General features: G+C 40.2%; 1 protein-coding gene across 7 annotated transcripts in view; it reads right to left on the bottom strand.

Moving 5' to 3' along the window:
• Positions 1–20,849, bottom strand: part of dmd (dystrophin) — a 1,983,095-nt gene that overhangs the window by 1,037,784 nt on the left and 924,462 nt on the right. For all 7 annotated transcript variants that reach the window (XM_060833515.1, XM_060833512.1, XM_060833514.1 and 4 more), the window contains 4 exons: positions 17,529–17,684; positions 13,046–13,216; positions 6,029–6,211; positions 5,002–5,136 (listed from right to left, as the gene is read on the bottom strand). In XM_060833515.1, the coding sequence (XP_060689498.1) occupies positions 5,002–5,136; positions 6,029–6,211; positions 13,046–13,216; positions 17,529–17,684 (645 nt within the window). The remainder of the gene's footprint in view (positions 1–5,001; positions 5,137–6,028; positions 6,212–13,045; positions 13,217–17,528; positions 17,685–20,849) is intronic.

Genomic DNA, 20,849 nt, shown 5'->3' with positions numbered 1-20,849 from the left:
TACTTACAGTGTGGAAACAGGCCCTTCAGCCCAACAAGTCCACACGACCCGTCGAAGTGCGACCCACCCAGACCCATTCCCCTACATCTACCCCTTCACCTAACACTACAGGCAATTTAGCATGGCCAATTCACCTAACCTGCACATCTTTGGACTGTGGGAGGAAACCGAAGCACCCAGAGGAAACCCACGCAGACACGGGGAGAATGTGCAAACTCCACACAGTCAGTCTCCTGAGTCGGGAATGAACCTGGGTCTCTGGCGCTGAAAGGCATCAGTGCTAACCACTGTGCCACCATAGTAAGGCATAGTTAAGTTCTTTTCCCACAAGCATCAGTACCCACGCCACCCTCAGCCTTTTCTCCAACTCTCCCCATCGCTCATACCCATCCATCACCCCACACTCTGGTACCGCACTGAAAGAGATGGAGTTGTATTACCATCTTACTTGGAAGTCTAAAATTGTAACAGGTTCAAATGATAACGGGCAGTTTCAAATCTTTAAAATAACACCTTCCCTGAATGCAACACTTCCCAGGACATCTCCATGGTCCACACACTGCTCCAAGTTCCAACTCTTTGCAAAGTTAATTAAGGTGACCAGCAATTAGTGTCTAAACCTTGCACAATGGCTAATAATTAATGTATTTAAAATGAACTGAAAATGTATCATTTATTTTGAACAAAGGTTTAATGCTTCAAATGGAAGACTAGTTTAGAAACCGTTGTCAAAGGCTAAACTAAGAATTGGAAACAGAGTACATTTCAAAATTTACTTTCAGAGTTAGTGATTGATAGTATGTAGTGGAATTTAGATGAAATTGGAGACTGACTTGAAACTATTGTGTGAGAAAAAGTGGAAGCCAGGAGAAAACAGTAAAATGAGCACTCTGTCCCACCAATGTCCCACCCAACCCTTCCCATGGCCGCCTTCGGTCCCAAGTGTAATAGAGCCTGTGGCGGCCACATTGGTCTATACCGCCACCTGTGGACTCACGCCAAGAGTGGAAGAGAATCATCCTTGTTTGTGAGGGACCGCTGGTGAAGGAATGAAGGAATGAATGAACGAACACTGTAATTCTAATACTAGTGGAGAGACATGGTACATTGTAAAATGGCAGCGATACAAATATTTGCAGCTGAGGATAGTAGAAATATTACATTTGGAATACAGCTGTCCTGACTGGGCTTGAAGCACTTCGAGTGTAACTTACTAAGTGAGAAGTATTGAAAGAAAAATGTTTTTTGTAAAAATTGCCAAAATAAATCTAATAGCTGAGGGGAGGATGTTGAACTAAGAATTGTGCCCAATTTGCAAAAGAAACAGAAGATCAAGTGAGTGTGTTTGTGATCTTGGAGATGGATTGTTGGACTTGGCATATAAATGTGGATGAAGATTTGTCATTTACATTCTTTATAATGTCTCAAAATCTGAAGTCTGCTCGTGTTGTCATGACAGTGGCAAAATATGGACCAATTTTCAGTTTCCATCATATGACTTTAACATCCAAGACCCTCATGGACTTCAAAAGAGAAAACTGAAATAAGATGGCCTAAATGTCACTAAACCAGGTTAAACCAAGCTCATGAATCCAATGTGAGATAGACAATGATAGTCAGAGTCAAAATTAACATTTTATCAAAAAGCAGTGAAACTCAGTCAGGAACTGAGAAATCTAAGATCCTATTTTTGATTTAAACATTTCTGGAAATTTCAACTAGTGAGATGAAAGCCACCTGCAGATTATCCGGAATGAGAAAACAATGATACCAGACCTGAGTATATAAAAGTGACCTACATCACTGAAGCCTCCACTATCAATATCCTGGAGGCTACCATTGCCCAAAAACTCAACTGGACTTACCACACGAACATTATGGGCTCCAACAGCAGGTCAGAGAAATATTGCGGCAAGTAACTCACACCCTGACTCCCCAAAGCCTGTCCATCATCTGCAAGGCACAACTCAGGAGTGTGGTGGAATACTCCCCACTTGCCTGAAGGAGTGCAGCTCAACAACACTCGAAGTTTGACAGCGTCCAGGACAAAGCAGTTCACTTGACTGACACCACATTCATAAGCACCTACTCCCCTCACCACCAATAAGCAGTAGCAGCAGTGTATGTTATCTGCAGGATACGCTACAGAAATTCACTAACGATTCTTAGACAGCAAATAGTTAGGAACATCAGCACCTGCAAGCTCACCATCCTGACTTGGAAAGATATCATTATTGCTTCGTTGTTGCTATGGCAAAATACTTGAATTTCCTCCTTTAGGGCATTGTGGGTCTACCTACACAATACAGACTATAAACAGTTGAAGAAGACAGCTCATCACTACCTTCTCAAAGGCATCTAGAGACAGGACAATAAATGCTGGACAACCAGTGATCCCCATGTCCCACCAGTGAATTAAAAATCAACTTTTCAGACAGAAATGAAAGAACATTGGTAATAGCAAGGACTAAAAGATTCTCTCCCTCATTCCACGATTCCTTTTTTTAACATCTTGAAAGCCAGCAATGGTGATGGAACAAATCAAAGAAACATTCATTTACAGAGTACACAAGGATTCTGCAAACTTCAATGCTATTGATTACATAAGGCATCAGTTAAAGAGGCATGATCTCAGGTTCAACAATTGTAAACACTAGCTTTTATTGTTCTGGATTTTTAATTGTGAACTGAAATGGGAAAAAGACTGTTTTAAAACCAAGGGTTGTAGAAAGAATTGCGACATGATTTTTTAAAGCAAGCAGCCTGCATTTATTATAAAGGGTGTTTATGCTGCTGTTTATCAACCAGTGGGGAAAGTCTAGTTACAGATGAACAAGTACTAGGGGTGTAGAGAATGTACAATTCAGACAGCAACAAGCAGCTGATTGACTACTGGACACCAGCCTACACACCATTGATAAAGGCCTTCTGTCTGCCTACATTTACATGATTGACTCGCAAGTAGCTGAACAGCTTGTGAATGGGAACGGGATTGTCAGAAGTCTTTTAAACTCCAGAAGGGGAGTTGGTATCTTTTTGCTTTGCAGTTAAAAAAAAGTCTAAAGTCTGAATTGTGCAAGCTTGTTTTCCCTCACCAGTTGCTGTAAGTTATGTCTTTTTACAATAAGGCATTTGGCAAGCAAGGACCTGGCGAAGTGAAGTCAAGGAGCCGCAAGTCCTGGTAAACTAAAAGGATCCTCTCAGCCAACCCTGTGAATAGGGTTCATTGAACTGCTTTTCTTGTTTTCCCTCCACCCATTACACCAATGCTTTTTGTTGTTTCCTTGCACATGTGCACAGGGGACATCTTACCAAGGAATGAAAGTTTTACCAAATGAATTTGTATGTCAATAACTAATAGTTGTTTCCCTTAGCTGGAACTTATTTGTAATAAACAGCCATTCTTATTGAATTCAGAAAGCTAATCTCTGCTTTTAATCTGGGCTCAAAAAGACAATTAATTTGGGAATTTTGTGAAACTTGATAAAAATTGTGATTCTTGGGATGATTCTGGCGAAAGTGGGTCTTCATATCCAATCACCATCACTCCACAACTTCATCTACCTATCACCTCCCTAGCTACCTTCTGCCCAGCCTCACCCCCCTTCCATTAATGTCGCAGCCCCCGTGGACACTCCTCTCCCCACCCCACATTCTTGATAAAGGGCTTATGTCCAAAAAGTTGACTCTCCTGCTCCTCAGATGCTGCCTGACTGGCTGTGCTTTTTCAGTGCCACACATTTTGACTCTGATCTCCAGCATCTGCAGTATGCTGGAGATCAGAGTCAAACTTTCTCCTTGATCTCCAACATGCTTCCCCAGTGAGGTGTGACACCATGCCAACTCAAGGGACACTTTAAGAAAGTTTTTTTTAAATTAAAAAACTGCCTACACTTTTTCCTCCTACTGGACTAAGTGATTAAAACAAACCCTGTGTGTATTTGTTTATTTGTTTACTGTGATGCTTTTTTTAAATTTTTCAAGTTACACACTAAAATTCAGCTCTTCAGATTAATAATAACCTGAACATCAGCTTCTTAATTGGACAAGTACTCTTGTACAATTGAAATATGAGAGGCGCATGTTAAAATAATCCTAAATTTGTTATATCCCACCCAGGATATTACAAAGAGGAGAAAATTTCATCCACTCCTCATTTGGTTGTAACATGTGACAGGAACCACAGCCAATTTATGATCAAAATTCAACAAGCATCACTTGAATGAAGCACCAAGTAATCTGTTTTTCTTTGGGCCATAATGTTTTTTTTCCAAATCGGTGTGTCCTGTATTAGTTCAGTACTCACATTTTCGATCAATCTTTTGGATGAGGCCTAAGGCCCCTTCACTTTAAAATCTCGATAATCTTTTGATAAAATAACAACAAACTACATCAGGTAATTGTTTTTAGCTGCTGCACTATGGTTTCATAAGATCTTGACTCTGTCCTTGAAATCAACACAATCACATAAAACTCCTTTTCAATTTGAAGTAATAGATAAATGTGAACGTACACATAAATAAGTCACAATAAAGCTACATATTTAGAGTGAACATTCTTCAAATTGAGAGGGGGGAATATAACAAAATTATTGCAACTTAAAATAAATGAGCTTTCAATTGGTAACAATTATTTCACAACACAGTTGGACCCCATATCATTGAAACCCCAAAATAATGTTGTTTTGTTTTAGAAGTTTTCACTGATTTAATGGACCATTCAATTTGAAAATAACCAAATGCTTACAATTGAACCAAACAGTTCCTTTTAACATTCTTGCAAACACTGACAAAGATGGCTGGAATTTTAAAACTCACTTGCCGCGTTTAAAACAAGGTTCTGTAATATTCAAATTAACACACAGCATTGTGGATTTTAACTGCTACATGTGAATGAATTTGTAATGTTTAAATGTTGTACTTATTTAATTGCAGTATGATTTTTCAATTAATGTTATATGGAGAATTCTTGCAAGAATGTCTGCAGGGCACAATTACTTACATCAAGTGCCTCAGAAATCTCTTCTGCACCACCCTGTAGGTTCTCTGTTTCCTGGAGTTTAAGTTGCAGTTCATCAAGCCACAGGTTTTCTGCCTCCAGATAGGACAGTAACTCACACCAACATGACCACACCTCCTGAGATTGAATGTAGGAAATAAAAAAAATTAGCATTAAAGACAAAACGAAAGAAAAACATGCAGAATAATCAAACAGCAGAATGCAACATATTTCCTCGTCAATTGTAGAATACCTTTTAAGGGACAGGTACATGCTTTGGAGAAAAATTTAGTAGGCAAGTGTTGAAATAACCAAGATTTATCTTAACAAAAACAGCCCTTCACATATAAAATCAATGCATCTCATCCTCATCTTCAATAAAGGCTGAGTCTCTACTCATCAGTACACTGAAGGATAAGGAAGTTCACCATGGCAACATTTTGATAATACAGGGATGTAACATTGCATTGTTGAAAAACAACAGCAGGAATGAACCAATCCAAATCTAAGAACCTGCAGTCATCCAGGTACCAGTTCATGAATGTGCCCTTCCCATTGTAGCAGATGCAAATAGCCAATCATCAGAACAGCTTTCTCTGGATTGTTTCATCAACTTTATACATACCATTCCACTTACAACCCCACCTTATCCCAGACCATCACCATTCATACACAACCCAGAAGGAATGATGTTTTCCTGGTGAATTACAATGTATATATAAATGTAGTGTCATACTAGAGTGTCTAACTTGGAGACACCTTGTTTGATTACTCAGTACAAGTAACATGAGACTCTTGCTGTCATCGATATTTCCATAAACATCAAAACTGTAGTATACTTTATTAAAACTAGATAAGAATGCCCCTTCAAAATCAGTGCTCGGAAATTTCCCCTGCTGCACTGGTGATATCTTTCACGTTGTTTAACATTTGCAAGGAGTAGCCCTCCATTCAGATGCAGTTGACGTGTCTTCAAAACTAACATTCTTAATGGAAAGCTAAGAAAACCTTTTGCAATTCAAGAACTGACCTCAAGAGTCTTGCATTTTCTATTCAGTCTGCTGCAAAGCCGCTGGTAGTTGCTCGTCAGCATATCCAGTTCAGACTTCAAAGCTTCGTGGGCTGCTGGTGGAGCCTTCTCTATGAAACTGTTAACACCTTCACTCAGGAGCTTCACCTTCACCTCCTTCTGTGATACTTCTTCCTTGGCTCGCTTAAAAAAAAGTACAAATTAACGACACAAGCAACAGCTCACCATTACGAAGTGCATTTGCATTAACAGCAACATAACAGCTACTTCGATGTGTTTCCCAAACCTCATCTATTGCAAGAAAGTACAATTGGAAGTGAATATAAGCCTCCGATCATTGGTTAAGCTGGAAAGCCAAAGAAGATCTTTCATACATTTACACAGGTTGTCAGCATCCAACTGTGAAATCTATGACCTGACTTATAGAGGCAGAGATTCAGTAGAATCTCACTTTTTTCACATTTTATTGCAAGGATGCAAGTGGTAAAGCAAGGACAAGAAAGCTTCTCATGTTACTGTTGCACTAATTATCATGACTTCTGCAGTTATTAATTTCAGACCATGACTGGCCTCACTTGGCTAGCCGAAGGAATAGCTGTCAATACTGCATTCTGTGGTGAACTAACCAAAATGTTTTAAATATAAAGAACTCTGACTCAGAATTAAAATGCCTGAAATATCAAAAGTGGGTGAGTTACTTGTGACATATTTTCCTGTCCATTTTGTTGGTTGCACAAAGTGCCTCCAAGTATTGGAATACAAGATTTAAAATGTTGAAATTTTCTAATGCAGCATCCATTTGGGAAAATGTTAGACCACACCCAACTTTCACCTAGACTCTGGGAATGGCCAGTTTGGAGCCTATGTAGCCAGTCTTCAGTTTCCACTGAAAAGATTACATTAAATGCACTAAGCATGTTCTACAATCAGACAGTTCACAATGAAAAACCCAATATAGTTTTTCTCTTGATGCAAATGCAAGCAGTGAGATTGATTGTTAGGTTTGGAATATCTTACCTGATGATACAACAGAGGTGAGTTTAACAATAGCTCAAACAGTAACATTACTAGGTCAGTAAGTATTGAGACTATTAACTGTTAACATCTAACTTTATAATTCAAAACTAATATCTAACTTTGTGAGAAACTTGTCTTTTTATTAAAATGAAAAAAAAACCTCAATGTGAAAACTGTAAAAGTGAAAAATATGAGACGATTTTTGGAATTATGGAAACCTCACAACAGCCTGGTTGGGTCTAAAGCACAACCATCCTCAGCTGCTTCATCAATTACCTTCTCCCCATAAGATCAGAAGTGGGGATGTTACTGGTGATTGCACAACGTTAAGCACCATTCGCAACTCCTCAGATATCGAAGCAGTCAGTGTCCAAATGCAGCAAGACCTGGACAATATCCAGGTTGGTGGCAGAAAGTTGAAAGTAAGATTCACAAATGCCGAGCAATGAATACCAACAGAGATATTAATCGTTGCTCATTAACATTCAATGATATTACGGTCAATGAATCCCCAGCGATCAACATCCTTGGAGGATACCACTGACCAGAAACTGGACTGGATCTGCCATCTAAATACAGTGACTACTAAGCTGGTTAGACACTGGAATTCCGAGGAACATATCTCACCACCTAACTCTCCAAACTTTGTCCACCACCAGCAAGGCAGAAGTCAGGAATGGGATGGAATGTTCCCTATGTGCCTGGACGAATGCTGCTCCAGTAATAAGAAGCTTGATTTCATCCAGGACAAACAGTTACAACTTCCACCCCATCCACCACAGACATTTTGAATCAGCAATAATGTCTTGAAGGAATTCACGAAAGGTTCCTCAAAGAGCACTTTCCGAACTCTCAGCCAGCTCCATCTCAAAGGACAAGGGCAGGAGATACACTGCAATGCCACCACCTACCAGTTCCCTTCAAAACCACTGACAATTCTGACTTGGATCAACATCACCATTCCATCACTGCCATTATGTGAAAACCCTGGAATTCCCTGCCTACTGGCATTGTGGGTCTAGTTCCAAGAAAGCAGCTTACCACTACCTCAAGAGCAACTAAGGATGGGCAGTAAATGCTGGCCAACCAGTGAAGCCTTCATCTCATGAGTGAATTAATAAAACATGGGGGTGCATGTGATTGGGGAAAAGGGAGGGACCTATTATAAGAGCTAGGAGAAATGAGGGATTTCCAATGAGATGGCCCACTGACAAGAAAACAAGAACAAGGCAGAAGAGAAGAAGGGAAAGAAATAGAGATGAGCACCAAGACCAAAAGCTGCCCAGAGAATTCATTCAACACTTCCGTCTGGTCTTCATTTGGGAAATAAATAACCTGCAGCAGACTGTAAAGCTCTGCTTGAATGCGTAAATAGATTTTGTCTGAAATTTGAATAATTTGTTCTGACTTTATTTCATAAAAGCAGTATCATGACTGAACTTTTTGTCAAAAATGAGGTCTGCAGATGCTGGAGATCACAGCTGAAAATGTGTTGCTGGTTAAAGCACAGCAGGTTAGGCAGCATCTCAGGAATAGGGAATTCGACGTTTCGAGCATAAGCCCTTCATCATTCCTGATGAAGGGCTTATGTTCGAAACGTCGAATTCCCTATTCCTGAGATGCTGCCTAACCTGCTGTGCTTTAACCAGCAACACATTTTCAGCTGTGAACTTTTTGTCAGTCGACTTGCATCACAGACTGAAGTTCAGAACCTCCCAAAACCAACACTAGAAAGGACCCGAGGTTCGAGACTATGACTTATTACAGTGACCATGAAACATCAAGCTAATCTTTGCGACAGGCATTAGCTTAACTCAAGCATGAACTCATTAATTTTAACTGAGTTAATGCCTTAACTAAAATTGGGCATATGAAAAATTTAAGCCAGCTCTAATATCTCAAGTTATTCCAAACCCTCCCCAAATCCCTTTGATACAAAATAACCTTATTAAGTGACAAGGCTGGTGTGTTCATCTGTAGATAACCAGACAATTCTGACCGGCTTAAAGAAAATTGCTGTCTCAACAATGTCTCACTTTTTTCTCTATGCTTTCCCTAAAAACAGTACAAAACATCTTGAAATTCTGTTTCTACCATTGGTAGGCCAGTCAGATTCAAGGCACTTTGTCAAACAGCTCAAGATTCAGAGGTAATATTAGACTGAAGTCATGGTAACCACCTTAGTATCACATTGTTCCTCTTTTCAAAGAATCAATTTAAATCACATTATACATTTCCCAACTATTTTTACTAAATAGACTTAGTTACTTAGCTCTAGAATAAGTCATTGGCTACCTAAAATTTTATTCATAACTATCTTCAAGCATAAAAGTTGTTTTTACAAAGAATTCGGAGCCACTTTTATAGATGAATAATAGAATCATAGTGCCATGGAAACATATTGAAGTTTTAGTTGTTCATCGTGCTGTTACTTAGCAATGTCAATTGTTGCTGTTTGACAATCAAAGTGCTATTTGTTTTTTGAACACTGATAAGTTATTTTTTAAACAATATTATTGTTTGTTCAGAATTAAGAAGTCAACTTACAAGGAATTCCCACTGAAATGCACAGATGGGTTGCCTGGATAATATCATTGTATCCCAGTATTCAGCAACTTTCTCTTAGCAATGACAAGCAGCAGTCCTTAATTGTGTTTCTTCCCCCCTCCCCAATACATACATTAACTGGATATGAGAAAGCATTCAATTGTTATTTTTAACACTGAATTGAGTTAACTGCACTATGGATCCTCAAAACTCTGTGGCCTCTTTCAAGTCTTAAGCAGCACTGCATTTGCAATTTGCCACAGTTTAAAACAGCTATGCCCAATGTTGTAACAGTCAGGAATGGGGGTTGGGTGGTTTCTTAGGACAAAAACCACTATTAAATATATTATCAGAAAAATACAAGCTCAGAGATTCAAATAAAGTGCATTTTCATGCTTCATTCAAGGAGTCCTCATTAAAAGGTAATGAGATTCCAATTTTAGCAACAAAATTGGAACTCTTGAGGCACAACAGTCTCTCAAGTCATTATATACTTTGCTCAAACAAAATAAAATAATTAAATGTGCTCGACAAACCAACCACATCATAGGTGATAATAGTGGTGGAGGAGCTAAGAGAATGAATGACGACTTGATTTTTAATATTATGTCTTGTTTTGTTTATAATGGGGCCCATTTACATTGCAGAAGGGAAAAAAAAGAAGTGTTGGAAGTACTTCTTGCACAAGTACAACTTGCATTCCTAAAAGTTGCTCCTGAAGACCAGAGTAGCAGATGCAAGCAAAATTAGATCTTGAGACTTCACTCGGGTACCTTTCCAATATACTGTGTGTTGCCTTGGCAGTAGTAGTGAGTTTAACTTTGAGCCCCAGGTGGACAGAGGAAGCGCGTCAGTGACACCTTTAAGGCCTTACTGATAAAGTAGAACATTCTCACAGACACCTGGGAATCATGGACCCAGGACCGGCCAAACTGGAGAAAAAGCATCCCGGAAGGTGTTGAGCACCTCGAGACTTGCCATTGGGAGAGGCAGAAGCCTGATGAGAACAGCAAAAAGAGCTTGCTCTCACACCAACACCTTAGACAGACACAAAAGACTGGCAGATGCTGGAAGCCAAAGTAGACAATCTGGAGGCTTGAAGAGCATCATCAGGAAGTGGAGAAGTCCAATGTTTTGGGTATAACCCCTTTTCAGGAATGGAGGTGAGGGGAGGGGGGAGTTGCAGATAAAGGGGATGGGAGGGATGGGTTACGGATGAAGACAGAGACAGAGTGGTGAAGTGAATATATGTGGTAGGTCGATTGGAGGCTGGTAGCTGAAAGGAGAGGTTGGTTGGAGGGATGGAAGGGGGAAGGAAGGGCTGGAAAAGGGAGCCAGTGGATAGGACAGGAGATTATTTGAAATTGGAGAACTCAGTCGTTCAATCCTCTGGGCTGTAGACTGCTCAGGCTGAAGATGAGGTGTTGTTCGTCCAATTTGCGGTTTGGATCATTGTGACAATGGAGAAGGACAAGGATCATCATGTCAGAAATGGAGTGGGAAGGGGAATTGAAATGGGCGGTGAATGGGAGATCAGGCTGGTCCTTACCAACCTGGCTGAGATGATCGGTGAACCGTTCCCTAAGTTTACATTCAGTCTCCCCGATGTGGAGAAGACCACATCAGGAGTACCAGATACAGTAAACAAGGTTGGAGGAGAGTCGAGAGTGTGGTGCTGGAAAAGCACAGCAGGTCAGGCAGCATCCCAAGAGCAGGAGAATGCAGGAATGGAGGGCTAATGAAGGGCTTTTGCCCGAATCGTCGATTCTCCTGCTCCTTGGTTGCTGCCTGACCTGCTGTGCTTTTCCAGCACCACATTCTCGACTCTAATCTCCAGCATCTGCAGTCCTCACTTTTTCCAAGGTTGGAAGATAGGCAGGTGAACCTCAGTCTCACCAGGAAGGACTTTTTGGAGCCCTGGATGGAGGTGAGGGGAGTGGTGTGCTGACAGGTTATCCATCATTTCCGGTTGCAGGGGAAGGTACCTGGGGGTTCAGAGGGGTTGGTGAGGAGGGTGGCACGAACCAAGGACTGTCAGTGGGAACAGTCCTTGTGGAAGACAGAGAAGGATGGGGAGGGGCAAACGTTCACGGTGGTGGGGTCTAGTTGGAGGTGGCGGAAATGTTCGAGGATGATACATTTGGTGCATAGACTAGTGTGTTGGTATGTAAGGACAAGGGTGATTCTATCTTTATTATGTTTGCATGGGGCGGGATTTAGAGCAGTGGAGGTGGGAATGGAGGAGGTGCAATGCAAGACTGTCTGGATGACAGTGGGGGGGGGGGGGTGGTGAAGCACGTTATTTGAAATAGGTGGACATCTGGGATGCTTGCAGGTGGAACATCTCCCCATCGATGCAGATGCAGCTGAGACGGAGGAATTGGGAAAACGGGATGGAGTTCTTGCAGGATACTGTGGGAGTAGTCCAGGTAGTTATGAGATTCTGTGGGTTTTGTAGTAAAGGTCAATTTGTAAACTGTTGCAGGAGATTGAAATGGAGAGTTCCAGGAAAGGGAGGGAGATGTCTGAGATAGATCAAGTGAATTTAAAGACGGCTTGGAAGTTGTTGGCAAAGTCAATGACCTGCTCCAGTTTAGCCTGAGTGCAGGACGCTGAAACAGCGGAAGAGTTTGGGCATGGTGCCTGTGTATGTTTTGAGGAGGGACTGTTTGACATCACCGACAAAGAAGCATGCGTAACTGAGGCCCATTCGAGTGCCCATAGCCATGCCCTAGATTTGGAGGAAAAGGGAAGAGTTGAAGGAAAAGTTATTGTGGCTGAGGACTAATTTGGTGAGTCAGACGAGGGTATTGGTGGAGGGGGACTGGATGGGTCTGTTGGAGATGAAGAAACTGCCTTGCAGGCCAACATTGTGGGGAATGGACATGTGCAAGGACCAACATCAACATCTTCCCACCCAAAGTGTAGTAGAGCCTGCAGTAGACACATCAGTCTACATCCACCTGCGGACTCACTGAGAGTGGAAGAGAGTAATCCTTATCTGCGAGGGATCACCAATGATGATGATTAGTAATGAGCTTAACTTTGAATTTCCTGGTTTTAGGTTCAAGGCCTACTCCAAGATCTTACATTGCGTAAAAGCAAACTGTTCTAAATCCAACAGAATTTCTACTGCTAACAGATTCACTTGCCTGATCATTCTATTGTAAGAAAGATTAATTCAATAATTTATTAATTGTTTTATTTATGCTCCTTATACTTATCAGAAGCCATCTGATCATTCACCCATAGAATATAGCTGAGTCTGACAGCACTCAAGGACGACTTCAAACTTATGAGAGATCAAAGCTTGCGCAGGTTTTTGCATAGAGAGCATCAGAAACTGGGAAATACTGGTGACAGTAAATGGGCATGAACGCAATAACATGTAACTGGTTAAAATGCAACAAACTAAATGGAAGTAACAAAATAAAATTGTTCAGTGAAATTTACCGTGAGTTCTTCCACGGCCTTTTTGAGCTCCTCAGGAGTTTTGTATTCAAAATCTCTCTCCAAATATTCCTCTTCAGCTTGTGCTATCCATTCTTGCATCTCGGACAGGTCTTTCCTGAGACTCATTGTCTTGTCCAGTGCACTTTTCAATGCAGCCTTTTTGGCGTATGCCTATTTGGTGCAGGTCAAAGAAAAGGCAGTTTCAACATATTGTGTGGAAAACGTTTAACATGGTGTTATGTTAAGAAGAAAATCTATGATTAAAAAATAAACAGCATTTAGCTTCTCACCCTGCCAAGAATGCTTAGGAAGTTAAAAAGAAGCTTTTCCTAGAGAAAGGGAACCACACCGGGACCGAGCTACAGCTCTGCAAATTCTTAGCCAGTGCTCACCGACTTATACACAAACATTGGTGCAGAGGAGGTGGTGGAGGCCGGTACAATTACAACATTTAAAAGGCATCTGGATGGGGATATGAATAGGAAGGGTTTAGAAAGATATGGGCTAAGTGCTGGGAAATGGGACTAGATTAATTTAGGATATCTGATCAGCATGGACAAGTTGGACCGAAGGGTTTGTTTCCGTGCTGTACATCTCTCTGAGTCTGTGTAGGCTGCTGAGTGGTGGCAAGTAATCCTCAAGGGCAGAAAAAAAAACTCACTTTAAAGAGATTAGCATAACTATAGGAGCTTCACTTCAGTCACAAACTCGGGTTTACACCATTTGCAAAAGATCCTTGGTGCCCAGACTGTACCTACATCAATCTGTTCAAATTAACTCAGCCTCAGAATAATTGAGAACTTTTCTCAGTATTTCTGGTCACCTAGAAACTTGTATTTGAAGGCTTTTCCCCCCTTTTGAGGATACCCTTTGTAATGGAGTATTATCTTCTTCCCTTAGCTCCTTATAGCTGTCAACAATAAACCAAGAAACGATAACAATCTCAGAAATTATTTGAAAAAATTCCTTGCTGCATTATGTTAATTGCTGCAGTATTAATAGTGTCTCCTTATGGCAAAATGACATCTGAAAGATAATGGAAAGCTTAGCGCTTACATGACTGGAGGTTTCAGTTAATGGAATAACTTATATGGTCAGCAAGTAAGAAGAAAGAAGGCTGATTCTCAAGCTTTATCCTCAATGCCAGTGACAGTAGCCTGCAGGTATTTTATTACCAACAAGATTGGGATGTTTCACACAATTGGATGGAAGTGAAAGAAATTATTATCATGCCAAGGAACAAATTCAGCCAGCTTTTGATTTTGTCACAATGCAATAAATACTAAGTTTTTCAGTGGGACTCCCTTTCAAACATTGTTACATTTATGGTACCAATGAGTTCCACAGATGATGTAAACTCTTTTTTTCCCCCATTTTAGGCCAATTTCTTAACATTGATAACATCAGTAAGACTTGTTCTCCTCAGCACAGCCTTGGGTAAAAGATAAGGAATTCCTTAAGCCAGAGGGTGGTAAAATCTATGGAACTCATTGCCGCAGAAGGCTGTGGAGGCCAGGCCACTGAGACATTTAAGACAGAGATAGATCGGTTCTTGATGAGTGAGGAGATCAAGGATTACTGGGAGAAGGCAGGAGAATGGGGTTCTGAAACATATTAGCCATGATTGAATGGTGAAGCAGACGTGATTGTCCAAATGGCTTAATTCTACTCCAATAGCTTATGGGAAAAAGTAATAAGAAAGCATACACAGGAAGCCAAATTTATTTATGGTGAAAGATTTATGTTTTAAATCACTCATGACAGAAAGAAATTTGGATGTAGATATTGCCGTTGACAACGTTAGCTAATAATGCATGCCCCTACAACGTTCCTCTATCTATTATTTTAATAGGTGTAACCACATTGCTACCAAAAGCCTGATTGATTAGTAACAAAAAAAAAGAAATGTAAGGCTCAATCTCACATTTTTTCTTTGGCCAAATCATCTCACTAACAATCTAGCGCATCCCTCTGGCATTTCTCACATTTGATTTTCACCCTTTTAACTATGCATCACTCCCAGAACAACTTACCAGTCAGTGGATATCTGTCAAAAGCCTGGCATCCCTTGTTCCCATAGCATCTTTAAAAACCCATGATGCCTGGGTGAGCACTGACATTCCAGCGCTATCCCTCTTAATGAGAATCAGAATTTGAACAGGTTGAAGAAGGGTAAGCTGTTATTGTGATATTCCAATAGGAAACTGGGAGGTCCTGGTGGATGGGGTGGTTAAGAGGAGAGGGACCTCTTCCCAGAAACGACACCTCCAGATCCTGCCAGCCTGGTCTGAAGTGGCCATCTAGATCAGTGCCATTTCTAGGGTATTCAGAAACTGGCAATGTCGACTGAAGGTCATAGACATTCTCTGCTCTGCCAGGGTTAGAACAGCACATGCCTCTCTCTATCACCTCATACCACATGCTTCTCTCTGTCACCTCATACTCACTGTAATCCTTCTACTGCACTCACTTCTCACACGTCACGCTTGGCCTTTCTCAATATCTTCCCTCACTCACTCTTCCCCTCCACCAATGGGACTGGAATTGCTTCTGTGGTGATGCAGAAACATTCATTTGCTACTAAGCGAGCCAGGACCACCCTGCATGCCCCTACTGCTCTCCCATTAATCTGACTGTCACTCTCAATCATTGCACACCACGCCTGACCATTGGCTATGATGCTTTCACTCTCATTCTGCTGGCCTGCGGACAATGTCTGTGGAGAAACACCCACCTCCCCAGAAGTGTTACCCTTCAGCCTGGAAACATCAGAGAAAGCAGCAGTGAAGCTGCCTCCTGTATCCCCCCATCAATCCGGATACTGACACCTCAGTGGGAACAGAAAACAAGGAGACAGTGGGGACAGAATCTGGCAAGGACCTCACAGTGATAGCTCCATCATTTGCCAAGGAAGAAACAGCCCAGATCATCAGGTGTTTCAGAGAAATACATGTTTCTTTCAATCTACTCTCTTGTCCCAGAAAGTGCTGTTTCCTTCTCGGTTAATGTTGCATTATTGCAACTACTTGTTGGTTTTAATCCAACAATCATCAGAGTTTTAGAGATGAAGGTGGTGGAAAGCAGTTCGCTCAGTTGGTTTGCAATCCTGAACAACGACAACAATCAGTCAAATCCCACTCCAGCTCAGGTCACCGTGAAGAACTCTCCTTCTCAATCTCTTCCCTCACTTGAGGAATGTGACCCTCAGGTTAAGCCACTACCAGCCATCTCTCTCCCTCTCTCTCTCCATCTCTACTGTGGTCTGCTTAAGCTGCAGTAACAATACTTTTGACTTTTAGAGGGTAGGTAAGTTTTCCCCTGGACAGTAAACTAATCAGCCCAATATAACATCTGGATAATTTCAACTTTACTTGGCTTTATTTCATGCATTGTGGAAAGTCAAAAATCTAATCCACAAATTTCAGCCGATGGTTATTGTTCCATGAGGCTGATTCAACTCTATTAGCCTTATCAAGCAACTGCAAAAAACACAGCCAAATCAGAAATGCTGGGGCTGCCCATCAGACCCTACTATCTTACATCAACAGTCAAGACATGATAACTATTCACAGGCTATTGTTAGACAGTAATGTCTGTGTCTAGGATTCAGTATTATTCCATCCTCTCCTGGATATGATTTCTAATCAAAATAGGTCAAGTTTACAGAGTTTGATGTGAACACTGACGTACAAAGGTGCTGAAATTCTTCTTGTTAATAACTTCAACAAAGGTTTTTTCATTTTATCTTTGCACTGACTTTTTCCATACAATCGACACCAAAATGAATGTCATATAAAAAGAAATGCTTGAAGCAGAATAAATAAAACCTGGGAAAGAATTTGCTGTCAATGATAAGTCCAAAGTTATTGTCACTTTGTCAAACTCAATTGAGCTGGCTTCATATAAATCTGACCCTACCTGCTCAAGTATTGTAAACAATGTCAGTGTATAATCAAACTGGGAATTTTGTGGTTCACATTTGAACAAAAATATGTATTCAACATGCACATTTGTTTGTCGAGCCAGTTTCTAACACACTTCAATAAACATGTGCCAGATCCATTTACTGCTACCTGAAGACCACTCAATATCATCTTGGACATAACTGCTGTAGATAAGATCACCATGTTATCTTAATCACTTGACAAAAAAACATAGAGAAAATTCACTCAGTGCTTTATTCTTTGGTGAATAGAAATCTTGGTCACTAATTCATACAATAGTCTGTAAATGTTGATAGACATGCAACAACATGGTTTATGTATGTTACTATGTTCCTGGCTACATTTCCAGTGAACATGCAGCAGCAAAACAGGCGCAGCTCTGATGAAATTCACCTTTACAATCAAACAGAGACTCTGGAACTTGAACAAATATAAAAACAGAAAACATCTCATTCGTTACTGATACTAAACTTGTCTCTGTGAAATGGTGGATATCCAAAGGCATTATTACTTTCATTCCCAGAGACCAGACTTCTCACCTGTTTACAGATATTCTCCCAACATGCATTCAGTTCCAACAGTTCAGTCTGTAATTTTCCCACATAGGTGGGCTCAGCTTGGCCTTTTAAGGTTTCTCCCACATCATTGATACCATTTAAGCTCGGCTGGATTGTTTGAATGTCATTCACTAAAGCCTGAATAAGAAAGAAAAACATGCTTTTATCGTATCTACTCAAATATGCCTCTAATTACACAGATGAAATATGAAGCAAAACATGGTATTTAAGTTAAACTTACAGTGAAATTGAGAACTAATCTCTTTGGTACCAATAAGCTAGTGACACAACTTGAAAGAAAGTTAATGAAGCATAACATACTTCAAAGTAAATTGAACAACTACAGTTGTATCTTTCATGAGCATCAATAACAATGTGAATTTGCATTTGGAGTAATAATCTAAATCTTGTTAATGCAAATTCTCTGATTTGGTGCATCAATATTGTAAAGCCCATAACAATAATTCGCCTTTAGTTTTTGTTTCAGCTCACAGGTTTAACATAGATAGAATTTTTGACACTTGGTCACATTAGAATTGAAATATTAGTAATGAATAGAGAGAATAATACATGATTTGTCAGTGAACTAAACGCCACTAATTCAATGCAGTAATTCAAATAGAGAGAAAAAAACATGAGTAGGAAAGTCAGCTGAACATGGATAATTCAATTAGTATATTTAACCCACTGGGAGTTGTCACTCTTCAAATCAATATATACTCAAGACTTTAGAAAGCTCCTTGATATGCTTTCTGTCAGTCCCTGCCTGATTCCTAATAACCGTACTCACCAAACTTGCACAGTTGAAGCTTCCCACGAAATGAGCTATAATATTCTGCTTCGTTTGGAGTAGATAGCTTCATTGCCAGAACCTGCCAGCCAGCAGCCTGCAACCCTTAGCAACTTCTTGAATCAGCTCATTTAGATTTTCAGCACACCAAGAAATGCTTCATGAGACAGTTTCCCTTCTCCCCTCCCACCCAGAGTGCTCAGGAAGTGAAAAGAACATCTAATATTAAGTGATTAAGAATGGGTATACTCCTGCTTTATAATGACATGGTTCACATTAAACTGAATCATATCACATTTGTTCAAAAACAGGAGTTGGCCATATGGCCCTTTGATACTGCTATCCCATTCAGTAAGGTTGCTCAGAGAATCTAAATCCACAGATAAACATTTTTGTAATTCTAAATATTCCATCATTCCCTCAGTGCCCAAAACTTTATCATCTCAAGTAGGAAAAAAATTCAATAACTGAGTATTCACAACCTTCTGTTGTAAAGGATTTCAAAGACTCACAATCCTCTGGATAAAGCAGTTTCATCCTATAACTATCACAAATAGTCTCAAGCTAAGCAGTGGGCTATGCCACCAAGATCCAAACCTACCAACCAGGAGTAAAAGTCTCTCAGCATCAACCCCTTAGGGTGGCACGGTGGCACAGTGGTTAGCACTGCTGCCTCACAGTGCCCGAGACCCGGGTTCAATTCCCGACTCAGGTGACTGACTGTGTGGAGTTTGCACGTTCTCCCCTTGTCTGCGTGGGTTTCCTCCGGGTGCTCTGGTTTCCTCCCACAGTCCAAAGATGTGCGGGTCAGGTGAATTGGCCATGCTAAATTGCCCGTAGTGCTAGGTAAGGGGTAAATGTAGGGATATGGGTGGGTTGCGCTTCGGCGGGTCGGTGTGGACTTGTTGGGCCGAAGGGCCTGTTTCCACACTGTAAGTAATCTAATTTAATCTAATCTTTCAGAATTTTATAGTTTCCAGTGAGATCACAGCCCGTTCTCCAAACTCCAGAGGATATAACTCAATTTTTCTCACATACTCCTCATAGGAGAGCCTTATCATTCAGAAATCAATCTAGAAAACCTTTGTTGGATAACTCAGAATCAAACTGTATCCTTCTTTATGTACAGAGACCAAACTCAACAGAACAATTCCAGCAAATTTCCTTATTTTTACAGTCCAACTACTTTTAAGGTCATCAGACTATTTGCCTTTCTAATTCCTTGCTGTCTTTATGTATTAATATTTTGTGATTTGTATACAAGGTCCCGATCACCCTCTGAACTTTACCGTTAATCAAAATCACGCCTTAAAAAAAAAACAGCTTTCCTTCTCCAGCGAATCATTCTGCAATTCTCTACATTACATTCATCTGCCTTTTTCTTGCCAAATCTTTTCAGTTGTCCATATCTCCCAGAATCCTCCTAACAGCTGACTTGTTGATTTGGACGGCAGTCATCAGCAGACATTGATAAATTGGTATAGCTTTTAAAAACCCAAACAGTGATCTTGTGGCATTCCCAAAATGTTGCCTTTATTCTTAACTCTCTCTTTTCTGTCCATAAATCAATCCCTGCATCATATTAATATATCATCCCTCAATTCGTTTAATATAGCTTGGCCAAGAACCTCTCATGTAGTACTCCATCAAATATCTTCTGAAAAGGTATCATTTTTATTTCCTCTATGGCTATTGAAAAGGCATAAAAAAAACTTCATTCAATTTTGCATTGTTGCTTCTATAGCATGATGCAGATGTGCAACTAACACAGTTTACAATGTATCTTTTAAGCCTAATTGAATTATTTTGCATCCAGGAATATTGGCTTCTGTCTTTTGTACCACCTAAATTTGTTACATATTTGATATTTTTAGTACCATCCCATAGAGGAACAGCTGAACAGTAATGCCCACAAGTCGGATTTCACTGCTAGGATTCTGAAACGACATCACTGTAATTCTCTTTCCTCCTTGAAGGGCTTATATGGTAACTAACAACTATAGCAACTTAATTGGCTGTATTGACTACAAAATCCTGTTAAGTAATTCTCTTTGAAACAAAAACACACGAAGATACAGACTAGAGACTCTGACCGAGGTAGCAAATATCTATTGATATACAAAAAGCAAGATGAAGCCCAAAAGCTGAACTATGAGACTCAATAAATTTGCCTTCTCTAAGATTATTTACAACGACTCAAATAGTATCCTTAAGAAGAGCATCTGACAAAAACTTAGGAATTTCTGTTAATGAATAAACAAAGCTATCATTATAACACAACAAATTCAACCTTTTTTCATCCTTTCCCTGGCTCTTTGTTCACTCCAGGCAAGTATTTCTCCTCTCAATTCTTATTCAGTTCAGGGACACACTTTTGATGGAAATTATGTTTCAAACTCCTAGCTTTTAACTAGTTTGAGGTCAGATTCAACATTTTTTTATTACAGTGGTTGCCAACAAACTCAATGACATTTCATACACCAAACAGAAAAAAACATGTTAAAACATACAAA

The sequence above is a fragment of the Hemiscyllium ocellatum genome, chromosome 12 (genome assembly GCF_020745735.1).
Source record: "Hemiscyllium ocellatum isolate sHemOce1 chromosome 12, sHemOce1.pat.X.cur, whole genome shotgun sequence".
Lineage (NCBI taxonomy): Eukaryota > Metazoa > Chordata > Chondrichthyes > Orectolobiformes > Hemiscylliidae > Hemiscyllium > Hemiscyllium ocellatum.
This window is presented reverse-complemented; position numbering and strand designations above follow the sequence as displayed.